This window comes from Gossypium raimondii, chromosome 6, assembly GCF_025698545.1.
Source record: "Gossypium raimondii isolate GPD5lz chromosome 6, ASM2569854v1, whole genome shotgun sequence".
In the NCBI taxonomy this organism is placed as follows: Eukaryota; Viridiplantae; Streptophyta; class Magnoliopsida; order Malvales; family Malvaceae; genus Gossypium; species Gossypium raimondii.
In genome coordinates, this window is record NC_068570.1 from 291851 (window position 1) to 316614 (window position 24764).

The window sequence follows — 24764 nt, forward strand, 5'->3', positions numbered from 1 at the left end:
ATTGAAAAGAATTAAATAAGGTTAGATTTTAACAAAAAATTTCTTTTGTGGAATCATATAAATTTTAAAAATGACATGGGTTTTTTCATTTGTAATTCGATTCCAAATAAAAATTTCTTTTGCGAACTATATAAGCGTTAAAAATGTTAAACTCTGTAAAGTTGGACCAGTTTGATTCTATTCAATAACACATAGATTAAATTAATCTATTTAATTGTTGATACAGTGGTAAGGATTGACAATAAAAATTTTCAAAATTTTAAAATTAAATAGATTTTACTTTTTAAATATAACCATTCATATATGAGTTATATTTTTAAAAATAATGATTGTGGAAAAGTTGGACGAAGTTGGATTAAATAGTGCATGTGATGATACATTGTCAAAAGCTAGAGAATGGTTAGGATTACAAAGTAACCTTTTAAAGCTGAAAACATTAATTTCCTAAACCAAAATGTGGATAATTTTGTGTTGTCATATATATATAAATATAAAAGGGTAAACTATATTAATTGTCCTTAAATATTAATTAAAATTATATTTCAATCACCCAACTTTTAAAAGTTATGCAACTGCATAGCATCTTGATTAAAAAATTACAAGAAAAAAATTCAAAATTTTCTTTCCTAGTACAAGATGTTCTGGTCAAACAAACAAAAGAGAGAAGCTTTATAAAACAACATTCATCCCTTCATCTCCTGCCTTGTTCATCATCAAATTTCTCATTGTTCTTATACTCCCGCCCAAACCTCACAATCTAAAATAACATACCAAATTCATACTTAACTTTACCAGACCCAAGCTATATTATCACTTCGTCATCGAGCATTCACCATTAAACCCGCACTCAAAGTTTAATTTTTTTTTATATAGGCACACCCAATCTCAATTTTGCGTTTTCTTTTAATGAGAAAAAACTTATCAATGGAGTATCACTTAGCCTTATGCATTTGAATCCCTCAAAGCCTCTGCACTTTGCCACCGAAATGGAGCCAGAGATATTTCTATAAGTAAAGGCTTTCTGATTTGAATCCTTCAACCAACTAATTGATTATGGTGCTAGTTGAATTTGGTTGTGATTGAATCAAAGAATTAATTCAAATGACTCGTCTAGCTTGTGGGGTTTAAAAAGAAAAAGAAAAAGAAACAATGATTTAAAAAATTCAAGAGAAATTAAGAGTTAAATTTTGCTGAATCCCTAAAATTTTTTATTAAATTTCAAGAAATATTGATTTGGTTCCTCAATCAAATTCATATTTAAGCCTCTATGTAATTGATATATATTTAATACTTTACATTTTTATGTCATTTTATAATAAATTTTATATATTTTCAAGTTTTTTAAATCATAAAAATTTTGAATTTGGACTAAATTGACAAAATATATAAATATTGAGAGTTAAATTTGTTGAATTTTTAGAATTAGGAATAAACTCACAAAACGTGAAAGTGTTAAGAGCTAAATTTGTTATTATACCAATCAAAAGATTGCTATGTCAACATTTCATTTCGTGACCAATGCATTTTAATGGTGGAGTGACTAAAATTGACAATTAATCTAACGGGGTGACTAAATTAACAAATAAAAAATTTAGTTACCAAAATAGGAACACGTTAAAACTTGGGTGGCTATTCCCTTTAAATTTTTTAGAATTATTATTAAAAAAATTAAAAGTATCAAATTGATATTTTAATTATAATTCAAGGGCTAAATTAATTATTAACCCTTTAAATTAATGTTTCACGTCACCCTCTTAAAAGCAGTTAATGAATAAGTGACAAAATTATAACGTTTTGATAACATTAGCCACAATTATATAACTTTTAAAAGTTAAGTAATTAAAATATAATTTTAATCAAAAGTTAGGGATAATTGATGTAGTTTATCTTTTTTTAACTTTTCATCTCCAATCACTTCTAGGGATTAAGTCAATCCAATCATCCCAAAATATCTCAAGTTGTAGTTGTTTGAAGTTAGAGTTAATTTCAGTTTGACTAACTCAAGTTGATTGGATCGAGTTTTCGAGTTCAATTTAGAATCAAAAACTCTAAATAACATTCAAAAAAAGCCAAAATTCAAGTAAGAAAAATGAAAGCACCAAATCTCAAAAACCAACTTCTAGAATATACTATGAAGTATGAAACTCTCATTTCCTAATTCTTCTTTGTTCAAATAACCATCATCAAACTAAAATACAAAACTAGGAAAGTAAAGGGCACCAAAAAAAAAAAGGCTTTAGATTACATAAAAGGCAACAATTTCAGCCATTTTATTCCAATTTATAGAATAATTTTCATATATTTAAGACCAAAAAACAAAAAACCCCAAAAATTCTGTATGTGTATGTGTATGTATATATATATATTCTTACCTCTATTAGATTCTCACTGGCTTTTGTAAAACAGCAGAAAGATAAAGTTCATGTTTTCCAGACCCAACAGCACCATCCATTTTCTGTCCCACAACCCATTTCAGCTTCTTATACCCAAACTTTTCTATCAAACGAGTCAAAGTCCTCTTTTTTTCGTCATCACCACAATGAATATTGTCTAACCAAAACAACCCACCAACTCTCAAGATCCTGTCTGCATCAAACATCAAGAACTCCAGTTTCTCTGGTTTGGTTCCAACATCTAAACCACTTGTAACATGGACCAAATCAAACACATTGTCATAGAAAGGAAACCTATGGTCCAAACTCAAAAACAAAGGGAAAACACCTCTTGCAGCAATGAAATCACTATCTAGTGCATCAACATTGAGTGTATTGGTGATTATTGTCACATTTTTTTCAGCCATTAAAGCAGCAAAAGTGCCTGTTTTAGACCCTGTTCCAATATCAAAACCTATTCTAATCCCATTATTCCCCATAGCTAACACATCATCAATAAGGAAATCATTCTTGCTTGTAGCTTTAACATATTTTTGTCTATCAAAGGCAAAACCATTCGGTTTTTTATTCAAACAGTTGATGTTCTTACAACCAAAGCCAGACCAAGTTGAAAGGCCTACCTTTGAAACAGTCTTGGCAAAGCATCTTCTTCTTGGTAATGGTTCACACCCTCTTAAAATTAGCTTCTGTGCAAGACTCCAATCATCAGGACAAGGACCAGAAACCTTGTATGTCATGTATTGAGACAACAAACCAGCTGATTTCTCACATGAATGTCCTACTGAAGCCACCATTTCAGTTATCCCTGTCCTTGATTGAATCTTTCCCTAATGGAAGCTGGTGGTGTTGTAAGAACAATTTGAGTTCATTTGCAAGGTTGGGTCTTGAAACATTAAGTGTTTGGTAACCAAGGAGTTGGTTTTCAATTCGAGCAAGCTTTTTTTGAGATGAATCGATTTGTTTTATGATTAAAGAGACATGTTGGGAGATTAAAGTGATGTTCTTGTGGTGAAATGGGGTGATTGTGTGGTGTTTTGGTGAGTAAGTGAACGCGTATAAAGCGAAAAGATTGGTGGCGAGAACAGAAAAAAGCATGAGAATGTTGACAGCAGATGAACAGAGTGTTGAACGCTTGGATCTTGCTGTTCCATCTCCAAGTTTCAGTGAAACAGAACCCATGTTTGGTTTTGGCTTTGTTAGAGAGTGAAATTAGAAAGAAAGAGAATAAAAATTGGTGCTTTTTTGAGATTTAGATTTGTGAAGTGGAGCAAGTTGATATTTTCTTATTCTTTTGGGTTAAATTAACTCAAAGTCCCGTATTTTTTACGTTTTTAGAATTTAGTTTCTTTACTTTTATTTTCACGGACTTAATTTATCTACTTTGTAGATTTTTCAAAATTCAATTTCATTTTATTAACTCCAACTATTTTTTTTGGTTAAACTAGTCCTCTTTGGCACCTCTACCTTTTTTTATCCATTTTACCGTCTAAATTTGACAGTTAAACCCATTTTAATTCCTAAGATTCGCAAATGTAAAATTCATCAAATTTTAATGGAATCTAAGTTTGAAAACCAAAATGAATTGTCAAGTTCATGTAATAAAAAAAATACAAATACCAAAGTGGATAAAATTGCCAAATTTAGGACTAAAAGTTACATTAACCCAAAGTTATATACTTTAAGTGTGTGATTAATTAAATTAATTACTTTAGAGAAACAAAGAGCTTAAATTCACTTAAGAAGTACGCAAAAGTTTGTCGGTTGGGGTTATTCGAAAGAGGAAAGAGTTTTGACTTGTCACGGTTCCAAACATTTAAAGCTAGATCAACGGCTCCTATTTAAATCGTCCGTACACGTGGTAACATCAGAGTAGGCCCCATCTAGACTATCAATTCATCTCATTTTACCTCAAAACATGATATCAGGCAATAAGAACATTACAGATAGCGTTCTTACAGGACATCATTTTTCTTAATAAAATAAAATTAAAAATTTAAATACCATTTTTAAGAAAAAAACACAATAAAAGGTAATAAGGCTAAGCTTAGAAATAAAAGGTAAGCTTATTAATACATATAAATATATATATATATATATAATATTACCTAACTGCTTATCTCTCTATCCATTTTCATTCTCTTAGCATTCGGAGCATCCGAAACGTTATTCTGGGACAATGTATCATGTTGGAAAGCACAATTGACTCCATTCCTGCATCCTCTGGCAGTGTTGAAGTACAAACACGGCTTCATTATCCTTGTCTTCGAATCTCTCGATTTGGGGTTACTAGTTACTTCTAGGTTCGGTTTTAGCTGGTGATTGTATCGGCTATCGAAACTCTGTGTCGTTCCTGGTCTTTCTCCTCCATGCTGCTGAATTAAGTTCTTGTAATAGTTTTCATCTTTCTTCTGCGGAACTCCGACAGCAGGAATAGGACCTTGTTTATTTGAGGGTGCTACTCCGACCCCATTTGACCAAGCATAAAACGAACCATCAGAAGTAGCAGCGGAGGATGGGGTGGAAGATGGACCGGAAACGTTCACAGGTGGTGGCAGGTCAAAAGGAGGCCTGTAATCAGTAACTAATTTCTCTATCAATGTCGGGTTGCTGAGAATTTTGACGAGCAAGTTAGGATCAATCATGTTCCCACGTTCGTTGTTGTGGTCAATCGTTGGAAAGGCAGCAGATGCAGCAGCTGGTAAACCAGCTTGTGAACTAATGGGGGCACGGAATGGTGCTAAGACGCCCAACGGTGTTCCAATTGCTGCATCCTCGTCTTCGATAGGAGTGACAGGTATTTGAGGAGTTTGCTGTTCATCATAGTTACAGTCTTCTTCGTAAGTGGAAGGGCTGCAGAACGATAAGAAGATTTTAGGTTCATTGAAAAGTAAAATGTAAAGAGAATCAGCTTTTAGAAACATGAAGAGAATCAGACTTTGAGGGAATTGCAGATGGGCGCGGATAAACAGCTTCGAGCACTCTCACTTCTCTCTGATTTTGAATCTCGACCTCTTTACTTTCCTCTCCAGCAACTACTTGCCAATCCACGTCCAATACGAACTGTGACAACACAAATTCATCTTTCACAGCAATGCCAAGAACAATAGTTATAAATGAAGCTAAAAGTTGAAATATAACATTGACTAGACGTGCTGATAGCAAGAGCCTTGTGGTGCTGCGTACGACCTTTAAACTAAAATGGAAATGACCAGAAAGAAAATCTTACTCTCAGAGGAAACCTCCAACTAATGACGGGGACTTCCGACAAGTTAATCTGCAAATGATTTGTTGAAGAAGCTCCTTCAAAGCCAGGAGGCAGAAAGTCATCCACGGCTGCCCCATATAAATGGGATACCGAAAAGGTTTTTGCTTGGAGGTGATCTTGAGCACCCGACCCGACTTGTGAAGGTGATTCCTCTGATAAAAACAGCCTTATCTGTCGAAAAGCATTGCTCAATTAAAACAGAGTTGCAAAAGGCTCAATTATATATCATTTTCTCTTAAGAGTTATTACAAACTCTGACTTCTAAGAATCAGCTGAGACTAATAAAATTATCAAGGTGAATTTCAGATGCTTATCACGGTATTCGTCACCTAATACTGTTACGATTCTGCACCATCAAAGCTAGTATTAGTTACTAAACAAGGTTTAGTCCCTCCCAAATCCACCACAGCTCCGTCATTGGCATGCTCTGCCCTGACTTTCGCTCCGCCGAGGATATTAAAACTTGAATACCACTATACCTACATCGATGTTGGATGCATACATTATCGCGTTCGTTTCAAATCAGTTCAGCTTTCAGTTGATGATCTTAGGGTGACACAAAGAAGAACACTCTTTGGTACAGTGAAAACAGTTCCATAAAAGTAAAAACTAAATTACAAATGAACACCTTCAAAAGATTTCATATAACAATGCCATCAAGATAAACTGCACATCAAATGCAATTCGAAACACAGTGTAACAGAATAAAATTTTAAAAAAATTAAAAACATAGATTCATTTTCCAATGTTTTGGTACATTCAACTTAAAATTTTCCACTTTAAAATTTTTTTTTCTATCTCAGCTTGAAACGGAGCTCAAAATCTAGGGATTTCGAAAGTATAAATGCAACTTTTTACCTGAAAGAGGCTAAGATCCGGTGCCCAAGTAACTCTTTTGGATTTGCGTACGCCTCGCATATTTACGAATGGAATATATATATATAGATAGATAGATAGATATTAAGGTAAGTTTTTTTTTAAAGCCCCTCAGAAATGGTTCTTTGTCATATTCAATTCTCGGCAAAAACAAATGTTAGAGTTCGATCCCCCAAAAGAATCGAATTTAGGGTTCGATAGATTAAAACCCTCCATTGGGAAAACCCTAATTAAAAGATATTCCAGGCCCCTCCGCCCCCTCTCCGTAGGGTTATGTGATGCTGTTGAATGGAGGGCGCTGGCACATGCAGGTATTGACGCGTGGAGGTGAAGCGATGCGTTGTTTGGATTTGCAAATGCAAATGCGAAGGTACTGTAAATCAATTGTGTTTTGGGGTTGAAGATTTGACATTTGACACTGAGAGATATATATATTGACTACACTTTTTCTACTTTCTGTTTTCAATTTTGCTATTTTTAAAATCCAATCAATAGTTGTGTAGGTTAACGGTGGGTTTTAATGAGTCATTGGATACGATGCGGTATATTTAATTTACTTTTCCTCTTATCCTACATTACTGTTAACAGTTTTTAATTTCACTACCATCACTATTTTTACACTAACCACGGGTAAATACACCACATCACCCATTCAAACTCACCGCCACTAATAGTCAATTCAACTGGTCAAAATGTTTTAACTAAATAAATTATTAAAAAATCATTTTAATCTTATTTTTCAATTTTGAAAAATAAATCCTTTAAACATATTTCTTTTTTTGAAAATAATAAATGGAATTGTGATAAATAATATCATTTAATCTTTAAAAGAAATTTGTTTCTTTTCTTGTGAGGTTAATTTCACCCAAGTCCTCAAGTTTGAACCTAAATTCTAAATCAATCTCTAAATTTCAAAACCTTTTGATTAAATCTTCAAAATATTAATATTGTATCAATGAAGTCTTTTGTCAATCTACACATTAGCTTAAGTTAAATGCCAGCTAAAATCTTATTTGAAGTATATAAATCAAATTGTGAATACAAATATACTTACTGCATGAACGTTATTATAATAAAGACTTTATGACCAATACTCATAAAAGACATTCCAAAAACATGGTGCAGGAAAGCATAATATCACACAATACACTGTTGAACCAAACATACAAGCATACCATCCATGCAGAAAGTTTTACATGATAATATGTATATATATGTGTGTGTATATATATAAAACTAGATAGTAAAGACCAACAATCTGCACCGGTTTGTGATCCGAAATGTCGATTACCATGATAACATGTTAATAAGGTTGCTTCGCATAAAAGCCTTCACCTTTGCCATTTTCTATCTGAAAAGGAAAAGAAATTCTATCAACACCACCAGAACTGAAACCAAAAAAGGCTGGATCCGTTCTATCCTAATTGAAAATGTCATGATGGTATATCGGTTAACTATACAACAGTAAAGTTTCGAACCATACCATTTCCTTTTGCACCCGACGATGGTTGGATTCTTGGAGAATGCTGCTTCCCATTAGCACCGGGTAAGGAATGTCTCTTTTTGATATAAAGATCTCCATTTTGCACGTCGGGACTTGATCTCGGTGAGTTATTAGCATTAACTTTAGCTCTTGCAGATTCCGTGGCTTGCATGAAACGGGGAAGAGAATTGCTACTGTTACTATCTCTTGGTTCCTCATCGATGTTATCAGGTTTTGTTGAACCAAAAGAATTGTGTCTCTTCCCGCTTCTTTGATCTTTGGATGGTTGTTCCGTACTACTTTTTGCACCACTATTACGATCCGCAGTTGGAGAACCCTTAGCAGTAGAAAAAGACTTGCGCTTTTGACCACTCTTTTCAGTTTTCTTCTTTTTACTTTTTATAGATACTTGACTAGAGGGCGTTCCTTGGGATTCCGGAACCGTCATATGGCTCCTAGGAGAGGCTTCTGGGGATAATCTGCATGGTTCATGTTCTACTCGAGGGGAGTCAACAGCAACTAAATTCGCCAGTTCACCTTTAGTGTCATCAAGTTTATTGGGCTGGTTAGCAATGGATAGAGAAGAACCAGGCACCAGGATTGCAATTGTAGCATTTTCTTTGACATCCAAATCCTTGGCACCGTTAGAACTACAATTTTCTTGTTCGGAAACTTTGACTCCATTCTCATATTCTACGGTTCCAACTTCATATCTATCGGGTGAATCGAGGGTGGAAGTGACAGAAAGTTCGGTGCCACATTCCGAGCCATCGTGTTGACCCTTCCGATCATGTAGGACTGGATTTTCTGTGATGCTTGGCTCCTTTGACCTGCTTATTGTATCTGCCCCGGACAACACGGCATCCAAAGATTCAACTCCAACATCAAGACAATGAGCCTCTGTTTCAATTGTTTGATCCAGCGAGGTCTCTTTCAGGTCGGATGTACTCATGTTGTCAATCTGAGTTCGCTCCAAATCACCTGTTACTGAAGAAGTGGGCAGGCAAGCCTTGGACTTAGAGTCGGCAGCAACATATGTGATTAGATTCTCTTCACTCTCTGATGAAACCAATGTCTTGTTTACATCGTTCGACTCAGAAATAGCTTTAGATGGAACTGTAGCATCGAGTGGAGAGTCACGAGGTTGTTCGTTAGGTAACTCTGCCATTGATGTCTTTTCAGATGATGACGTGGACATCCACCTCTCCAGCCAGCTCCAACCCGGACTCGGTTTTGATGGATCACAATTGATGCGGATAGGTTTGGTCTTAGGCATTGAATCCAGCAGCTACAATCGAAGCAAATTCAAAGTAATGTTCGGGTAGACATGTTTGAGACACAGCTGTTAGAAAACAGTTAAAATGAACATGAAGCCATGTTCACATACCTGACGAGCAAACCTATTGCTAAGCAACTTCTCTATGGAAGTAGAAGCAGCATTCTTTTCGGAATAGGAACCTTCTTGAGACAAACGAGCATGACGGGCACGGACTAGCATTTGCATTTTGACAATGGCTTGAATGCACCGTAAGGTCCCCACAGCATGCCTTCGAACCAAGTGCCCCCGTAAAGCAGCTTGCAACTTTACTAAGTTCTTAAGCTTTCCTAGCTCTTTGCGTGCCTGCAAATGAAAAGCCGTAAGATTAAAACTATGAAAACCACCAAGTAGTAAAGTCTAAATTCGATTTACGAATGGAATTATCACCAAGAACCCTCTAATAGCAGTCTGGACGACTACAACAACGGATTCATCCACGTTAGAATCATCTTTAGCCTCATTCGTGGCAGCAACAACAGGTTCGGGCACTTTCAAATCCTCTTGGGTTGATAATTGAGATTTTTCTTCAACGTAATCTTTAGGTGCCACTGACTGAAGTTTCTCTTCGGTGTACTGAACGGTGGAGGTTTTCTCAGGAGCAACGGAGACATCAGACTGTTGAACATAACTAGCAGTTTCAGGACTTTCCTCCAGTCCAGTAGAAGCTTCTTGTACCACAGTGTTGCTAAGCACCCGATGCCGTTCAGATCTCTTCCGGAAACTCCATCCCTTTTTGTCACTCGATCTCTTGTCCTGCAATAAAATTTGAACAGCGTATAATTCAGCTTAAAGGGAGACAAATTCATTCGGCTTGTAGGCACCAAGTTGGAATATTCTTTTGTCTATGAGACAAAACATGGTTAACAGATTCTACACTGTTAAGTTTCCAAATTCAAAGATTGTCGGCCATTTCCGATCAATAACATCCGAATGAACTAAAAAATCTCGAATTTATATCACATTAAGATTTTCCATGTCTGAAAACTACAGTAGAACTTAGAACCAAAGTTAAAACCAGTCAAATTCTATAGAAGGTCCCTATACTATGCGGTTTAGACAGATTTAGTCCCTCTAATATAATTTGATTAAATTTCTAGTCCCTCTACTTTCCAGAATATGTATTTTCAATCCTAAATCCAACAAGACATAAACGTATGATATTCACTCAACTGTACAAAAAAATGTCAAACTATTCAACGAAATAGCCGAGAAATGATCAAATTATATTATAGGGACTAAATCCATAAAAATCACATAGTACAGAGACATTCTATACAATTTGACCTTAAAAAACTTGCTAGATTTGGAAACTGAAGCTGAAAATAAACAATTTCAATTCATAAACTGTGGAAGCAATCGGATCTCAAAATAATGAAAGATGTCAAGTTCTAAAGCATCGATTCCTCTGAAAACTTCAATTAAAGCAACTAAAAACATCAATTACAAAAAAAAAAAAAACATGAAATCTTAAATCCAACGAACAGCCGCCGTAAAGGCTAAAAGGATAACACATATACCTGAGGAACATCGATAACGTCGTCGTTTTTATCAGCTGAATCAGTGCCGCAAGTGATGATTTTGAAACAGGAAATGGATCTTCCCATGGTTTTTTTTTTGGTGCCTCTAGCTTTTACTATAACAGACTGAGAGACAAGACACGAGAGATAATATTTTTGTTGGAAATTGTAAAACAAAGAAAGAACAAAAGAGAAAGAAAAAACACAACACGGACTTCAAACTCACTCCTTAAATCTAGCTACTTATGAACGTTGGAATCCGCCAATTATAGACAAAAAAGAAAAATCAAAATTTGAAAATTTTTAATGGTAAAAACACCTCTTCCATCCCTCTTAATTATGATATTTGAGTAAATCGGTTCCTTTTGAAAAATTGGAGTAGTTTAATCTTTGTTAATTTCAAAGATGTGAAATTAATGATAATTATTCACGGAGTTAATGTTTTTCGTCAATTTTAAATAATTTGATTGGTATAATAATAAAATTAACCTTTGATGTTTATATATTTTGTATTAATTTTGACAAAATGTGTAAATTCTCTGAGCTAAATTTGTTAAATTATGACTAATTTGACAGAATGTGTAAATTTTTAAATCAATAACAATTTGATAGAATGTGTAAACTTTAAAGGCCAAATTTGTTATTATACTCATAAAAAGTGTACATTGACGAAAAACATTAATTCAAGGGCGAAAGCAGAAAGTTTTTTTAGGGGGTCGGAATTAAGTTGTATATTTTTACGATACTAAAAATACAATTTCATTATTTTAATGGTCTATATCTTTATGATTTTTAAATGATTAAATCAAATTTTTATAATTTTTGAGGGTCAAAGTGTAATTTTACCATTATTAATTTAAAGCTCTACCTATTTGCCCTTTGGCTCCACCATTGTCCGTAGTTGCTTACTTTCAAGATTGACAGAGTTAAAATTGATCTGTTTTTATGAGAATGACAAATTTATTCAATATCAAAATTAAGAAAGATCAAAAAGGTCTTCTTATCGTAATTTAATTTAATCTTCCAACTTCATCCCAAGTTTTTCGGGTTTTTTTTTTTTGTTGTTTTCTATACAATTATAATTGCAAATATGAACATAATACATGTCCAGATGTGTGAAAGATAAAATTTGTCAAATTAAAACAACGAAATTAAATTCCAGATTGTAATATAATAAAGGGGTTGAAATTGCAATTAGACCAAATAAGTAGATTAGGTGGGGACGTGGGTGACATACATGCTTGAAACTAATCATCATTTTCTCACGAAAATGATGGTATCGAATATGGTTCAAAATATTTGAATCCAAATTAATTAAATTTAGAATTAACAGAGAAATTAGATGAATGCTTACCGATGTGGGATCCCATTGCCCAACGATAGTCAAAGTGGAGAAGTGGGAACCCCACCAAGAAATATATGCTATTTTATGTACATGGTAAAAGTATTGTGGAGGTCTTTAAGAGTTAGATTATATTTTATTTTTTATTAAATAAATAAATAAATTAATCTTTATACGTTAGATTAAAGAGCAAACTGATTTTTCTAAAGGTATACGTGACACGTACAAATGGATGAAATTTTTAAAAAAAATGATAAATTTACTTTTTGATTTAACGTATATGAATTAATTTATTAAATTTTTTAAAAAAATTTAACTTTTCTTTTCCTAAACCAAGCTGTAAAAGTGTATATTCTTATATTTAGATGCTTTGCATTTGCACTTTTTAGATTTGTCTTTGTCTTCTATGTTTTCAATTGGAATGTTTCTTTGCATCCCATCATTATTTATACTAACAAAAATCCAATCCCAAATCATTGGTTGTGCTAAGAACCTAGGACCACATTGCCAAACAACTAAACAAATATCAGTTAATTGTGGTTTGAGTCCTTCTACTATACTAAAACTTGAAAATTAATTTCTCTACCTTTATTTGACATTATTTTCTTTTATTTTTATAATGTTATCAATAGATCTAAATTGATAACATTGTTAATTCTCTCCTTAAAGTGATAATATGGATTTTTTAAAACCAACAATTTTGTCCTTGGTTGACATATAAATTTATTATTGATTAAACATGATAAATTGAATTTCTACGGCCTTATGTGATAGAATAATAATAAAAAATAAACTTCACACTATCACTTGAACAACAATAACTAATTGTGGGAAAAATATCATGAGACAATTATACAAAGAATTGGATTGCATTTGCCTACCATATTCAAAATTTATGTAAAACTAAAAAGTCAATTGATCATTCTATCAATTATAGCAATTTTTATAGTAAAATGAACGAAATTTTAATAAAAAATTTACCTTTTGATTTAATATATAAAATTAATTTTCCTATTTTTTACCTATATTTTTAATAGAAAAGACGATATGCAATATAACACCTACTAAATTGATGGGCCTCTACAATATTTTTACATGTTATCAATTTGAACATACTAATATATAATAAAAATATAGAGACCAACTTATATCAAACTAAACCCGCAAATATCTCTCCCAAATAGGAACATTATTCACAAACAACCCAGCAAGCCAACAACCTTAAACCCACCAAACCCAAATTCAAAATGACTTAAATTGAAAATGACCCGAACAAATAACCCCAAAAGATTTAAACTCGAATGCCAAGCACCAATAACAAATCTTGAAATGCCCCAACCCAAAAAACCCAAATGGCCTGAACCCGGGCAATCCAAACCTGAAATGATTCAAACTCGAAAGAATCATAAAATTTTAAATCCAAATTAACTTGATTTAGATTGACCAACCTAAAACCAATGGACATAGTCTGGTGCAAGTTCATAGTAAAAGAAAACAATTGAAGTGCTACTTCATGTTTGTTTCATCAAGTATCATAGTTGGGATGAAAGGAACAAAATGAAAAACAAGTCTTGTTAAAAACTCCAAATACAGGGTGTCAATGTATGCAAGAAAAAAGTACACTTCTCTACAATGAGAGAACAAAATTTTCCCATACTGACCAGGAATATATCACACTTGCGACTTCCTTGGTCGTCCTCTCTTACCTGTTTTTCCTCCAGAGGACTGCGGAGTTTTGTTTGTAGAAGGACGACCTCGTCCAGTACCTTTTCCACCTGAAGTGGATTTCTTAGCACCCTTACCTCGGCCTTTGCCAGGAGCCTTACCATTTATGTATTCTCCACTGCTGTCACTCTCAACATCACTGTTCTCTTCTTCATCCTCTGAATCAGATGAATCTTTTGACTTCTTCCTCTTCGAGTTCTTCAAAGAATCGGAAGTATTCTTGGCACCCCTTTTGTTAGTTTGCTTGGGAAACGTAGCATTGGCATCAGGTACCTCAGTCCCTGCAGTAAGAGTAGTTGTGTCCGTGTTAGTTTGTAATGTAACAGCTGAAAAATGTGAAGAGAAGAGAAGAGAAGAGACGAGAAGAGAAGAGAAGAGACCGAGACACATACCTTCAGCAGTAGCTTTGCCGTCATAAACATCCAGCTGCGCAAAACATTAAACATTAGCCTTTGTATTTCAATATCTCTAACACTTAATAAAATCAGCAGCTAGTGCGTCACATTGAAACCAGATTGATGCCGTCAGCAGTGAGCAACAAAAAATCTAAAACCTCTCCATGGTTCAAACTTGAAATTGAAGGTTCAGTGAGATGAGCTACTAGTAGTCATCATCAAGAACTCAAAATACCCAATAATCTAATGAAGTTTATAAATTTGAAGCAGAGGGAAGAGGCGAAAAGTAGAGAAATTCCAAGACCGACACTAAAACCATACAGGGCCGAAAAAAGAGCATGATCTCTAATAAAAGGATAAGTGAAAAGCTTTTAGAAAATTATGAATTTACCTGATCAAGACGGTCGCCGACATTTTCTCTATCAACAATGACCATCGAGTGGCCCATACCACATGCAACACTATACAAAGATAAACAGAACTTGTGAATACATTCTTGTCCAGAGATAATTCAAAGTATTACTATTGGTGCATGAATTTACTGCAAGTTATATCCACCTGATAACATGCATGCCCTCCAAAATGTCTACTTTTTTCGGAACTGCTGAAGACCTAAAAAGAAGACCACACTATGAAGTAAATATATCATTGGAAGGACTTATAATGCTGTTATGATAGGTAACAACTATCAGACACGTACTTCTGTCCCATGGGACCATATCCCAACTCTCCGTACTGAGCTTGGCCCCAACTTATGCAAGAGGCATCTGCACCAACAAAATGGTGCATATTGCCTGAATCCATACAACGTAAGTTCCAGCCACTGGGAAAAAGGGGGTAATTAAACGTGTCTTAGACATGTCCACAAAAACTAGAGCGTGAAGTTTAGTACTCCAACCCCCTAAAAATATCATAAAACTTCACATAAAGCATATAAGCAAAATAAACAGAAAAACAATAGAACAGTCAAAAGATGTCAATAACATCAAATTAATGATTTCTTCCATTCTCTTGGAAATAACAAACCAAGGCGATGCAGCATGCTTAAAAAGCATAAAATGAAATGCAACAAGAGAACAGAAGCTTCCAAGCTAAGTTAAACAGTAGATTATATTAATAAAACTTCATGCAAAGCTTGATGATCATGAAAAGAGCAGTAACCGAGACAGAACAATGCTGATACTGAAACCATAAGCAAAATCAACCAATCATCATGGCACAGTCAAACCTTAAATCCATGAGTGGTTTAGGATACATCCAGTCATCACCAGCATTCTTTATTTTTCCCCACATATACAACTGCCCACCACCTGGACAACAAGCAAAACACAATAATGAAACTGAACGGTGACTGTAAAACAACTACCAAGAAGTACGGAAAGCATTTCTTAAAATCTTAAGAGGGTTGCAGCAGTTCAGGGGCAGAGTTGCAATTTTGAGTAATTGCACACCTTATAAACCTAATTAATTTTACATAGATCAAGGAGTTTCCATGAGACTAGCCTGATTCCTTCAAACCCAAGGTGGTCTACCTGGGTATTCATGCATACCTATGGGGTTATTGTGATTCCACTAGTTCTACCAAACTTTACTCACCTTGAAATCTAAAAACAGCGACCACCCTTTCATCTTTCTTTTCAACTATCATTTCACCCTTCATAATAGAGTTTTAGCTACCATTCTATTAACTTTGAGCCACAAACTACAGAACAAACAATACCTGCAGTACATGCTGAATTTACAGAACCAGCTGAAACAACCGCATTAGGAGGAAGAACATTGTGTTTTTGGAATACATCAACACGGCGAGGAGCCCACTCATCCTTCTGTTCTCTGTGCCCAAGCCTGTATATCAGTGATGAAGGAATTACATGCATGGTTTAAAAGAGGAAAAACAAACAAGTAGGAATAAAGGATTTAAGCCTTGTAGAAACACATCAAATACTGGAGTGATGAGAAGCCAAAAGTAGCGTGAATCTTGCTACAAACCTTCCATAGCCGCCAAAGCCCCACCTAGATATTCACACAAAAAATGTTAATTGTTCATGGACAAGGATAATAAAAGGGAAATAACAAACCTTTCCGCAATAATCAACAGTGAACTTACGTGTAAACATAGCCATTCTTATCGACAGCAACTGGATGCAAAAATAAAGATAAAAAATGAGGATCATGTTTAAGTAAAAGATGAAGAGGGGAGGAAGGGTTAGAGGGGGTAACACTCAATGAAAGAGCAGTAAACATCAAATAGAGAAGCATATCATGAACCTGTATGGTTTGTCCCACATGCAACTTTTACAATGGTTTCCCCAGAAAGAGTAGCTATAGCTCTAGGGCGTGGTTGGGGTTCATAAACAAGCTTCACTGAGCTATCCTTAGAATTGTACTGTAAGAAAGAAAATAAGTATCACATAAACATTCATGGAAAAAGGAAGTCAATATAAATATATCAGTTACAAAAGGCCATAGATAGATTCAAAACATGTAACATTAAAATATTATCTAAAAGCATTATCAGACGGGACCCTTGACTACAATTACTCAAGAATTTTCATCCAAAGTATAAATTCAACAAGAGTCTGGGTAAACATGCCAGAAAGACAAATTGCTTCTCCTACATACCTCATTGTCCGTTCCATGGCCAAGCTGACCATACTGTGGAAGCCCTGCTGTTCTGCAAACCAAAAAACAAGCATGCAAATCAGTAATGAAGTACAAAAACAGGCATGCAAGCGAAGAAACAACACTAACAGACCACAAACCATACAATATAGAACTTCCTTCAACCGATGACAACCACACAGTGAAGTCTGCTCCACAGGCAGTATGTGTAACTTGAGAAACAAGACAACGGACGGGAGATGACTCAATTTCTACAAAAAAAAAGGATAAACCAGCACATAAATAAAGCAGAAGTTCAGAGACGAATGCTGAAGCAGGCATACATGGCATTCTACGAGAACCAATAGTAAACCAAGAAAACTAAATACCTAGAGTAATAGTACTAGAAATAATCAAAATCATCGAAACCTACCATTTCGTGTAGAACCTGAACCAAGCTGTCCATGCTTATTCCAGCCAAAGGCCAAGGAATTACCATCTTCCGTAACTACGACGGTATGGTTCCTTCCCGATCCCGCTTTGATTATCTTATACCTTCAACAAAGATACAATATAATTAAAAAAAAAAAGGAACATAGTGGACTAATGTTAAGAACAAGATAAAATAAGTGCTTACTTCGAGAGTTCAGAAACTATAGTTGGCCTATCACGCTGGATTGTATCTCCGTGACCCAGTTGCCCTTTCTATACATAAAAAGCGAAAGCTCTATCAACAAATATTAACCAAATTAAAGCAACATTATCCACAAATATAGGTTTTTCCTAAAAATAAAAAATAAAAAAACTGAGCTTTCCATACCTCATTGCGACCCCAAGTGTAGCACCGCCCTTCAACATCCAATGCAACACAATGACACGATACTACAATAAAAAGGGAATGCTATGCTTTTTAAAAAAAAAGTTTTAAATTTAAATTAAATGAGCAAGTGTAAGATAAAAAAAAAAAAGCAAAATGAAAAAAAAATTGAACTCACAGCAACCGGAGGCAACGAACCGGATGTCAACACCGACTAAAGGACGGAGGCGAGTAGGTGAGACCAAGTTGCCTTCAACAGCACCTTTACGCCGACCAATGACATCCCAACACGTGGAACCACAAAACAACAGCTCTCCTCCTTTCTTCTCTTCCTCCTCCACCTTCTTCTCCATTTCAGTCCCCGACATTCCCGGGCAATACAAAGTCAAAGCTTTGACCGAGTGAGAGCAGATCTAATCTAACGGTTCGAATTCGAAAAAAGGGAAGAAATCAACGGCCCTAAAGAAAGGTCAAAGTTGGCGGGAAAGTGGGAACAACGGGTATTAAGCGGGGGATTAGGGGCGATTGGGGGTTTAAGCAAGAAGGTGAAAACGGAACCCTAATTCAAAGGAATTGAGAAGTGAATTTATGGTGTTTTTTTCAAGGAGGAAAAAAAGGGGATTTGATTGCTTGTCGAGGGTTCCCAAGAATAGGGATACCTTTTTCTAATTAAATTTAATAAAAGGGGAAATGAATTATGGAGAGAGAAAGAGTGTAATTGATTAGATTTTGTTTCTCTTTTCTTTTTTTTCAAGTTTTGAACTTTGAAAATGAGAGTGGTTGTCCTTAGGGTTTTTCTTTTTTTGCTTTACGAGGAATCAGAAGGGTTCCTATGACTGCAAGTGCAAATCTAACGTTCCATTTTATTATTTATTATCCTTTTTAATCAATTTTCCGCCAGCCGAGACCCACTGAAGGTGAGCCTGGATTGGGCGTCCCCAATTTAATTTTAATATGCTGCTGTCTGTTATTTACATTACCCAAAAGCTTTCTTCACTCTCTTCTACAATTTTCTTTTTCAATCTCCAATACTATCGATTGAATTGATTTGTATCTAAATCTGTTTTTCTACTCATTAATGGATGTCAATTCATCGTACTAATTGTTAAATCATTAGTTTGAGTTTGCTAGCAAACTTAAGAAAACCTTAATGAAAAATCCAACCGGATTTGCTCTAAAACTTGATTTAAGAGGGAAAAAAAACTGCTCTACAACAGGAGAAAACATCCGATCAGTTCGACTAGCTCGGTTATAGAAAAACCAGTATAATCAATCGATCCCATACATTAGCTGACCGACTTAAATCTTAATCAACCTAACGGAATTAACTTAACATTGGTTGGTTCAACACCAAGTTCAATTATCGCAGTAACTTCTCTTTAACATACCAAGACCCTGTGTCACAGGCCTAGACACCTTTGGATGGCTTTGCTCACAAGCATACCGTGACACCTGCACCTGCCTGAGACGGCACAAAACAATATGAACATATTGATATATATATATATATATCATCCAGTTCAGTTTCAAGTTTGAGGAGGATATAATTCCCATAGTGCAACAGTCGTGTCTTCCGATGTGGAGGCCATTAGCTTGCAGTTGGTCGAATACGACACAGAGTTACACTGCAAGGGTAGATAATTTCATTTTCGACTTTAGTACAACATGATACAATAACATGGAATAATTAATGCGAGTGAAGAATAGCATGATACATGCGGAGTTATAAATACGGGAGTTATAGCCCGTCAGATCATGAACACATTGAATGAGGTCACAGCAGATGGATTAAAAGAACAAATAAAATGTCCGAATTTTAGCCTCGTAAATCTTTCATCATACCGTAGCGTGGTGATATTTCAGAATTGCCAGAGGATTTCCTTTGCGATAATTGTATATTCGAACTCTGCAGCCATGAGTGAAGTTAAAAAAGCAACTTAATAGCAACCCTTGCAGATAATCTGAGATTGAACTACATGGTTTCCGCTAGAGCAACTAAAATTGCAAATTAAATCGAGTAATCGAGATTCACTTTGAGGATGAACGCCTGAAGAGCATCTGAAATATAGATGATTCAGGAATTTAAAAAGAGGATGCAAGGTGGATACAAACCTATGGTCCCAGCCAGCAGTTGCAGCAATTTTAGAATCAGGCCGAATTGCAGTGCTCGATATGCCTGGCCTTTCCAGACTAATTTCTTTCTTAACAAAGCAAGAACCCTACATGAAGAATAACATGATAAGACGCATAAGAGAAAATAGCGTGATTTATGCTTTATGCTCTGTGAAGCCAGAACTATGGTTAAGCAAAGGACTCTACCGGCCCTTTTATCGTATTAAAGGATTCAAAGGAATCCACTTTTTGTTTGCCTCTATCATGATGGAGACTAAGATTAATGCGAAAAAACATGCTCGCAAAGCTAGTACTATGGTTCATCCAATGTCACTCTTTGACATTACTGGTTCCGCAAAAGCATTCAAATGCAAATAATCGTAAATAAACACCATAGGATCAATTTGGCTAACGATTTTGAACAAAAATGCATTGGTCATAACTAAAAGAAGGCTGCTAGAGGGGTTGCGATATATCTTGTTAGCAACCAGTTCATAGGGGGGTTTCAACGAGAATTACCGTGGGATAATCTAAATTGTAAAGTACAATCTTGTCATCTGCTGCCCCGGAGATACCTCCATTGCATGATCCATCAATGCATAAACTTAGAACTGTGTAGAGAATAAGAATAAAACATATTTTATGAAGAAAAAGAAATTAGTGAAGGAAGAATAAGATGAAGCCTAATACATGAGGAGTCTCCCATATTCTGGGTGGCACACCTGGCTCTGAATGGAACTTCACAGAAGTTAGAGGAACCCCAGGGTACCGGATATCCCACCAAAGAATTGAACCATCTTCATAACTAGCAAATAAATCAAGTAAATCCCTAAGTGAGAATATCTTAGATAACTATTCCAAAAGTCGGCACCATATCAAAAGTCAAAACCTCTAACTCAACCCTTTTTTGGAACACTAATTCCACAATTTGAAGAGCATGAATCTAAAAACAATAATTCTTTTATTTTATTTTTTGAGAATGATCAGAGAAGAGAAACACGGAAATTGCTGGAAACAACTCCAGGGCAACAGATGGAAATAGCAGGAGACACCTACCCTGCCAAGACATTAAGAAAGCCCTCTGTTCCGGGTAGCAAAAATGATTGAACTGCCATGCACATTCCTGCCAAAAAACCAGTTATAGTTTTAATTTTAAACACCTCAAGGATCAACAACAAGCACAATGGTACCGATAAAAAAGGACATTGAAAAACACATAACTTCCCATAGACCATTGTTATCAAATACAGATACACCAATATGTGACTAAATAGAAAAGGGATAAAGCAACATTTAGTCCCTGCCCTTGGCAACTTTTCTCAGCTTAGCCCCTAAACATTTTTTTGGTCCACATTGGCCCTGGAAATTAACAAACTTTCCCAGTATTGGCTCATGCAGTGACATGGCACAACTTCAGAGTGCCACATCATCACATGGATTAAAACTGGGAAAGGTTGCCAAGTTCAAGGACTAAATGTCGCCTTATCCCAAGAAAAACAACCAGAACCAATTCCATCACAAGAAATTTCAATCAAGACAGTGAAAATTTAGCCAAATGTTTGGTATCCTAGAGCTAATTTATCAATGCAAAAATTACAACGTCTGGAGCCAAAAGTAATGTATCAGAAATCAACCTCTCTGCTTAATAGAACCAACAAAGTTGTCTTGAGGTAGCCGTACAGACCTTTCACCTGTATTGAGATCCCAAAGCTCAATCTTAACATATAAAGATATGGTAACCAATCAGTAATAGGATACCCCAAATAAGCAGAAAGAAAACAAGAGTAAATTGAATAGAAAAATAAATTCAAAGGAAGCATGTTGACCTCAGAAGATTGTTCGCCTGCCATAGCCACATACTTAAGTCCTTCAACAGATGTTTCTTCTATTAATCCACCTTGCAGATGATCTAGTAGGACATGCCAATGATTTTTTAGCAAAATTAACAAGCAATCAAGGATTCAAGATGCAAGTATGCTGGAAAACATAATGAAAAGAGCAGCGGCAAGAGAAATATAGTGTAGGATTTCGCCACTTAAAAACTACTAGGCCTGGACAATACTTCAAATGTAGGACGGTCTAGAACATACAAAGGTGTCTCTAGAACCAAACTTGCTATACCTTTAACAAAGAAAACCAAAAGAATTATCCCAGAATATGCTGTAGTAGAAGAAGTGGCTGCTTCAGAATTGCAAGTAGGATTGTTTGAACAACAATAAGAGAAATATTACTACAACCATTCCATTCCCCATTTCCATATCCACATATGAAGTTTCTAACATTTGTTTTCTACGTTCTAAGAGAGCACGTTCATTGTCATATAAGCTCAGTCCTGATTAAGTATTAGTTGATAAAAAGTTGTCGCTTGAGTCTATTTCTGAAACTAGAAACTCATCGAGAATCTAAAACTATAGAGAAAGGACTATCTTGTTACAACATTTATGTCTACAAGCAGCCTGAACCTCATAGACTAACCTTCAAAGGAGTTGGAACCCTCTTCTTGATTTTTTGCTATCTCTCCTCTACTATCATTGGAAAGTTCTATATCAATAGTTCCATCCCCTTGCTTTGAATTAGCAACAGGTTTCTTCACTAAAGAAAGCTTGCAAAAATGGTAAGAATTTGTCCTGATTGTAAGTGAAGGTGTCCTGTCAAGAACCAAAATAGTAGCAAGGTGAAATTCCAACTCATAAACAGATATTACTGGTGGATCGCATCAGAATCAAAATGATGAATCGTGAAGGATTTCTGTCAGATACTTTGCATGCACCGCAAAGCTCGGTTAACCAAAAAAAAATTGAAAACTTAATAACAAAATAGTGCCTCAAATTTGACAAAAGGTGTGTGGGGCAGCAGCTAGAAGGAGAACTTCTACTTGAAATAATATAATAGATAGGGAAATTTAATCACTTACAACACCAACAGAACAACAGATTGATTCCATTCTCTATATTTTCAACTGTCAACAATTATTTACAAACTAACAAAACATGATAAACTTTAAAAAGACTTTGGTCATTTAGTCTCTAAATTATTGTTGCCATTGTTAGAGAATACATGCAGAAATCCTTAAATAACATCATGGATAAAATTCATCGAATAGCATTAAAATTTAGGCCTTTTATCAATAAATGGTCGGTGAACCGTGTTTTTCTATAAAAGTACCATAGAATCCCCTATACTAGGAGTTAGATTGCATTTTGCCCCCTCTACTCAAAAAATGGGTAAGTTAAACAATGTCCATTAGATTAAGAGCAAATTGATCCTTTTGTTAAGACTTTCATCTATTTCTACTATTAAAAATTGATCTCTTTACGTCAAAGCGAGGTGCATGTGGCATGCAACGTGTCATTGTCTAGTTATTCCTTCAGACACACTAGTTTTTAACAGAAAGGATCAATTTCCTATTTGATCTAACATAAAAGGACTAATTTGCATATTCTTTTCGCATAAAGAGCAAAATGCAATCCAATTCCTAATACAAAGGCTTCCATGTGCTTTTAATTTTTTAATAGTCCACAAACCTTGGTACCATTTTCAATGAAAGAACAATTATAAAGCAAATTCATTACCTTGAGAGACCTCCTTCTTCTATATCCCAACACTTAACAGTTCCATCCCTACCCTGACTACACATATCAAAGAAAGCATTAAAAAAAAAGACCCATTTAGCTTATAATCCCGGAAACCCTTAAAAAAAGAAAAGAAAAACACCTGATAATTTTATTGGTCTCCAACAAAGAACTACAAGCAACAGCTATAATCCCATGAGCAGCACTATGCGCCCTATAAAGAAACAGCAACAGTCAAATTAATCGACCCAGCAAAAGAAAAAAAAATCGATTTTGTCGATAAAACAAAGAAGTAATAACAACAAACCATGAAGATGATACCGTCCGATGCTGAATTGTATCCCAAATCCGTAACTCACCATCTGATGAACTGAAAAAAAAAAAAAAAGAATAGTCCCCATTTTTTTTTGTGTGTGTTGATGAATAAAAAAATGAACTTAAAGAAGTGAATTTTGGGATTTACCCAGTGAATAAAATGGGTCTCGAAGGATGGAAACAAGCATCGGCGACGGAAGCACGGTGGCCTCGCAGCACAGCCACCGGGCCAGGCGGTGGTCTTTTGCTCTTAGAGCTCATTTGCTTGCTTGAGTTTCGAGTGTTTTAGTGGAGGACCAATTGTACTGCTATACAATTTATTTCAGTAAAAAAATAAAGGGATTAATACTCAATTTATCTCAAACTATAACCATTTTAGCATTTTAGTACTTTTCTTTGGTCCCCCAAACTAGGGTGGAAATGAGCTGAGCCAAGTCCGAATAATAGCAAATTTGCAATTTGACTCTTAATTCGAGCTCGATAGAATATTAATTTTTCTTGTGACTATCATGTTTTACATGGTTTAAGATAATGATTCGATTTAGAGAATAATTTGTGTTTTTTTATCATGTTTACATTATGTCTTACTTAGTGTTTTATTTTATATAGATTTTGATAATAAAAATATCATATAAGTCCTTATATCAGGTCTTAGATTGCATTTTATCTCCTCTATTCAAAGAATGAATAAATTAGTCCTTGTATGTTAGATCAACTAGCAAATTGATCCTTTTGTTAAAAATTTCATCAAATTCTGTTATTAAAAACTAGTATGGATGACAAAATAACCAAAAGTGACACGTGGTGTGCCACATGTACTTTATGATAACGTATAAGAATCAATTTTTAACAAAAGAACCAATTTACTCTTTCATCTAATAAAGAAGGACTAATTTGCTCTTTTTTTAATATATGGGGTAAAATGCAAACTGACTTCTAGTATAAGAGCCTTCATGATACTTTTAACTCAAGTAATTCTTTTGTATCATTTTCAATTTGTGATATTATTTTGGTGTTATATTTTTTCTTTTTT

General features: G+C 34.9%; 4 protein-coding genes and 1 pseudogene across 4 annotated transcripts; all 5 read right to left on the bottom strand.

Annotated features, from left to right (window-relative positions):
• Positions 1–1900: 1900 nt before the first annotated feature.
• Positions 1901–3640, bottom strand: LOC105772354 (probable methyltransferase At1g29790; annotated as a pseudogene).
• A 634-nt stretch (positions 3641–4274) lies between these two features.
• LOC105772356 (zinc finger CCCH domain-containing protein 6) lies at positions 4275–6928 on the bottom strand. The gene is made up of 4 exons (XM_012593640.2): positions 6517–6928; positions 5620–5829; positions 5329–5453; positions 4275–5243 (listed from the first exon to the last, which is right to left on the bottom strand). Exons 1-4 carry the CDS (start codon positions 6574–6576, stop codon positions 4499–4501), a joined length of 1140 nt encoding a protein of 379 aa, XP_012449094.1. The 5' UTR covers positions 6577–6928; the 3' UTR covers positions 4275–4498.
• A 591-nt stretch (positions 6929–7519) lies between these two features.
• On the bottom strand, positions 7520–11050 carry LOC105772352 (protein IQ-DOMAIN 32). The gene is made up of 5 exons (XM_012593637.2): positions 10853–11050; positions 9723–10088; positions 9405–9638; positions 8018–9305; positions 7520–7885 (listed from the first exon to the last, which is right to left on the bottom strand). The coding sequence occupies exons 1-5, from the start codon at positions 10937–10939 to the stop codon at positions 7866–7868; spliced, it is 1995 nt and encodes a 664-aa protein (XP_012449091.1). The 5' UTR covers positions 10940–11050; the 3' UTR covers positions 7520–7865.
• A 2629-nt stretch (positions 11051–13679) lies between these two features.
• Positions 13680–18585, bottom strand: LOC105772353 (uncharacterized). Its single transcript, XM_012593638.2, has 16 exons — positions 17911–18585; positions 17736–17797; positions 17553–17620; positions 17349–17470; positions 17082–17187; positions 16937–16988; positions 16583–16700; positions 16422–16452; positions 16304–16327; positions 16035–16159; positions 15543–15624; positions 15015–15137; positions 14873–14926; positions 14706–14775; positions 14312–14345; positions 13680–14200 (listed from the first exon to the last, which is right to left on the bottom strand). Exons 1-16 carry the CDS (start codon positions 18098–18100, stop codon positions 13866–13868), a joined length of 1596 nt encoding a protein of 531 aa, XP_012449092.1. The 5' UTR covers positions 18101–18585; the 3' UTR covers positions 13680–13865.
• A 294-nt stretch (positions 18586–18879) lies between these two features.
• On the bottom strand, positions 18880–24031 carry LOC105772355 (protein DECREASED SIZE EXCLUSION LIMIT 1). The gene is made up of 13 exons (XM_012593639.2): positions 23880–24031; positions 23724–23786; positions 23559–23630; positions 23417–23473; positions 22320–22492; positions 21671–21753; positions 21479–21560; positions 20901–20967; positions 20567–20649; positions 20364–20455; positions 19845–19951; positions 19575–19638; positions 18880–19357 (listed from the first exon to the last, which is right to left on the bottom strand). The coding sequence occupies exons 1-13, from the start codon at positions 23990–23992 to the stop codon at positions 19259–19261; spliced, it is 1155 nt and encodes a 384-aa protein (XP_012449093.1). The 5' UTR covers positions 23993–24031; the 3' UTR covers positions 18880–19258.
• Positions 24032–24764: the final 733 nt, after the last annotated feature.

Excerpts from the sequence above, each read along its gene's own strand:
- LOC105772352 (XM_012593637.2), bottom strand. The coding sequence starts at position 10,939 with ATGGGAAGATCCATTTCCTGTTTCAAAATCATCACTTGCGGCACTGAT. Across the intron at positions 9,306-9,404 it reads GCAATAGGTTTGCTCGTCAG|CTGCTGGATTCAATGCCTAA; the intron begins GTATGTGAACAT and ends CTTCGATTGTAG. Across the intron at positions 7,886-8,017 it reads GTCGGGTGCAAAAGGAAATG|ATAGAAAATGGCAAAGGTGA; the intron begins GTATGGTTCGAA and ends TTTCCTTTTCAG.
- LOC105772353 (XM_012593638.2), bottom strand. The coding sequence starts at position 18,100 with ATGTCGGGGACTGAAATGGAGAAGAAGGTGGAGGAGGAAGAGAAGAAA. Across the intron at positions 17,471-17,552 it reads ATAGTTTCTGAACTCTCGAA|GTATAAGATAATCAAAGCGG; the intron begins GTAAGCACTTAT and ends TCTTTGTTGAAG. Across the intron at positions 16,160-16,303 it reads GGCTTTGGCGGCTATGGAAG|GCTTGGGCACAGAGAACAGA; the intron begins GTTTGTAGCAAG and ends ACTGATATACAG.
- LOC105772355 (XM_012593639.2), bottom strand. The coding sequence starts at position 23,992 with ATGAGCTCTAAGAGCAAAAGACCACCGCCTGGCCCGGTGGCTGTGCTG. Across the intron at positions 23,631-23,723 it reads CGGACGGTATCATCTTCATG|GGCGCATAGTGCTGCTCATG; the intron begins GTTTGTTGTTAT and ends GTTTCTTTATAG. Across the intron at positions 21,754-22,319 it reads GGGTTCCAACTCCTTTGAAG|ATCATCTGCAAGGTGGATTA; the intron begins GTTAGTCTATGA and ends ATGTCCTACTAG.
- LOC105772356 (XM_012593640.2), bottom strand. The coding sequence starts at position 6,576 with ATGCGAGGCGTACGCAAATCCAAAAGAGTTACTTGGGCACCGGATCTT. Across the intron at positions 5,454-5,619 it reads GTTGGAGGTTTCCTCTGAGA|TTCGTATTGGACGTGGATTG; the intron begins GTAAGATTTTCT and ends GTGTTGTCACAG. Across the intron at positions 5,244-5,328 it reads CCATCTGCAATTCCCTCAAA|CCCTTCCACTTACGAAGAAG; the intron begins GTCTGATTCTCT and ends ATCGTTCTGCAG.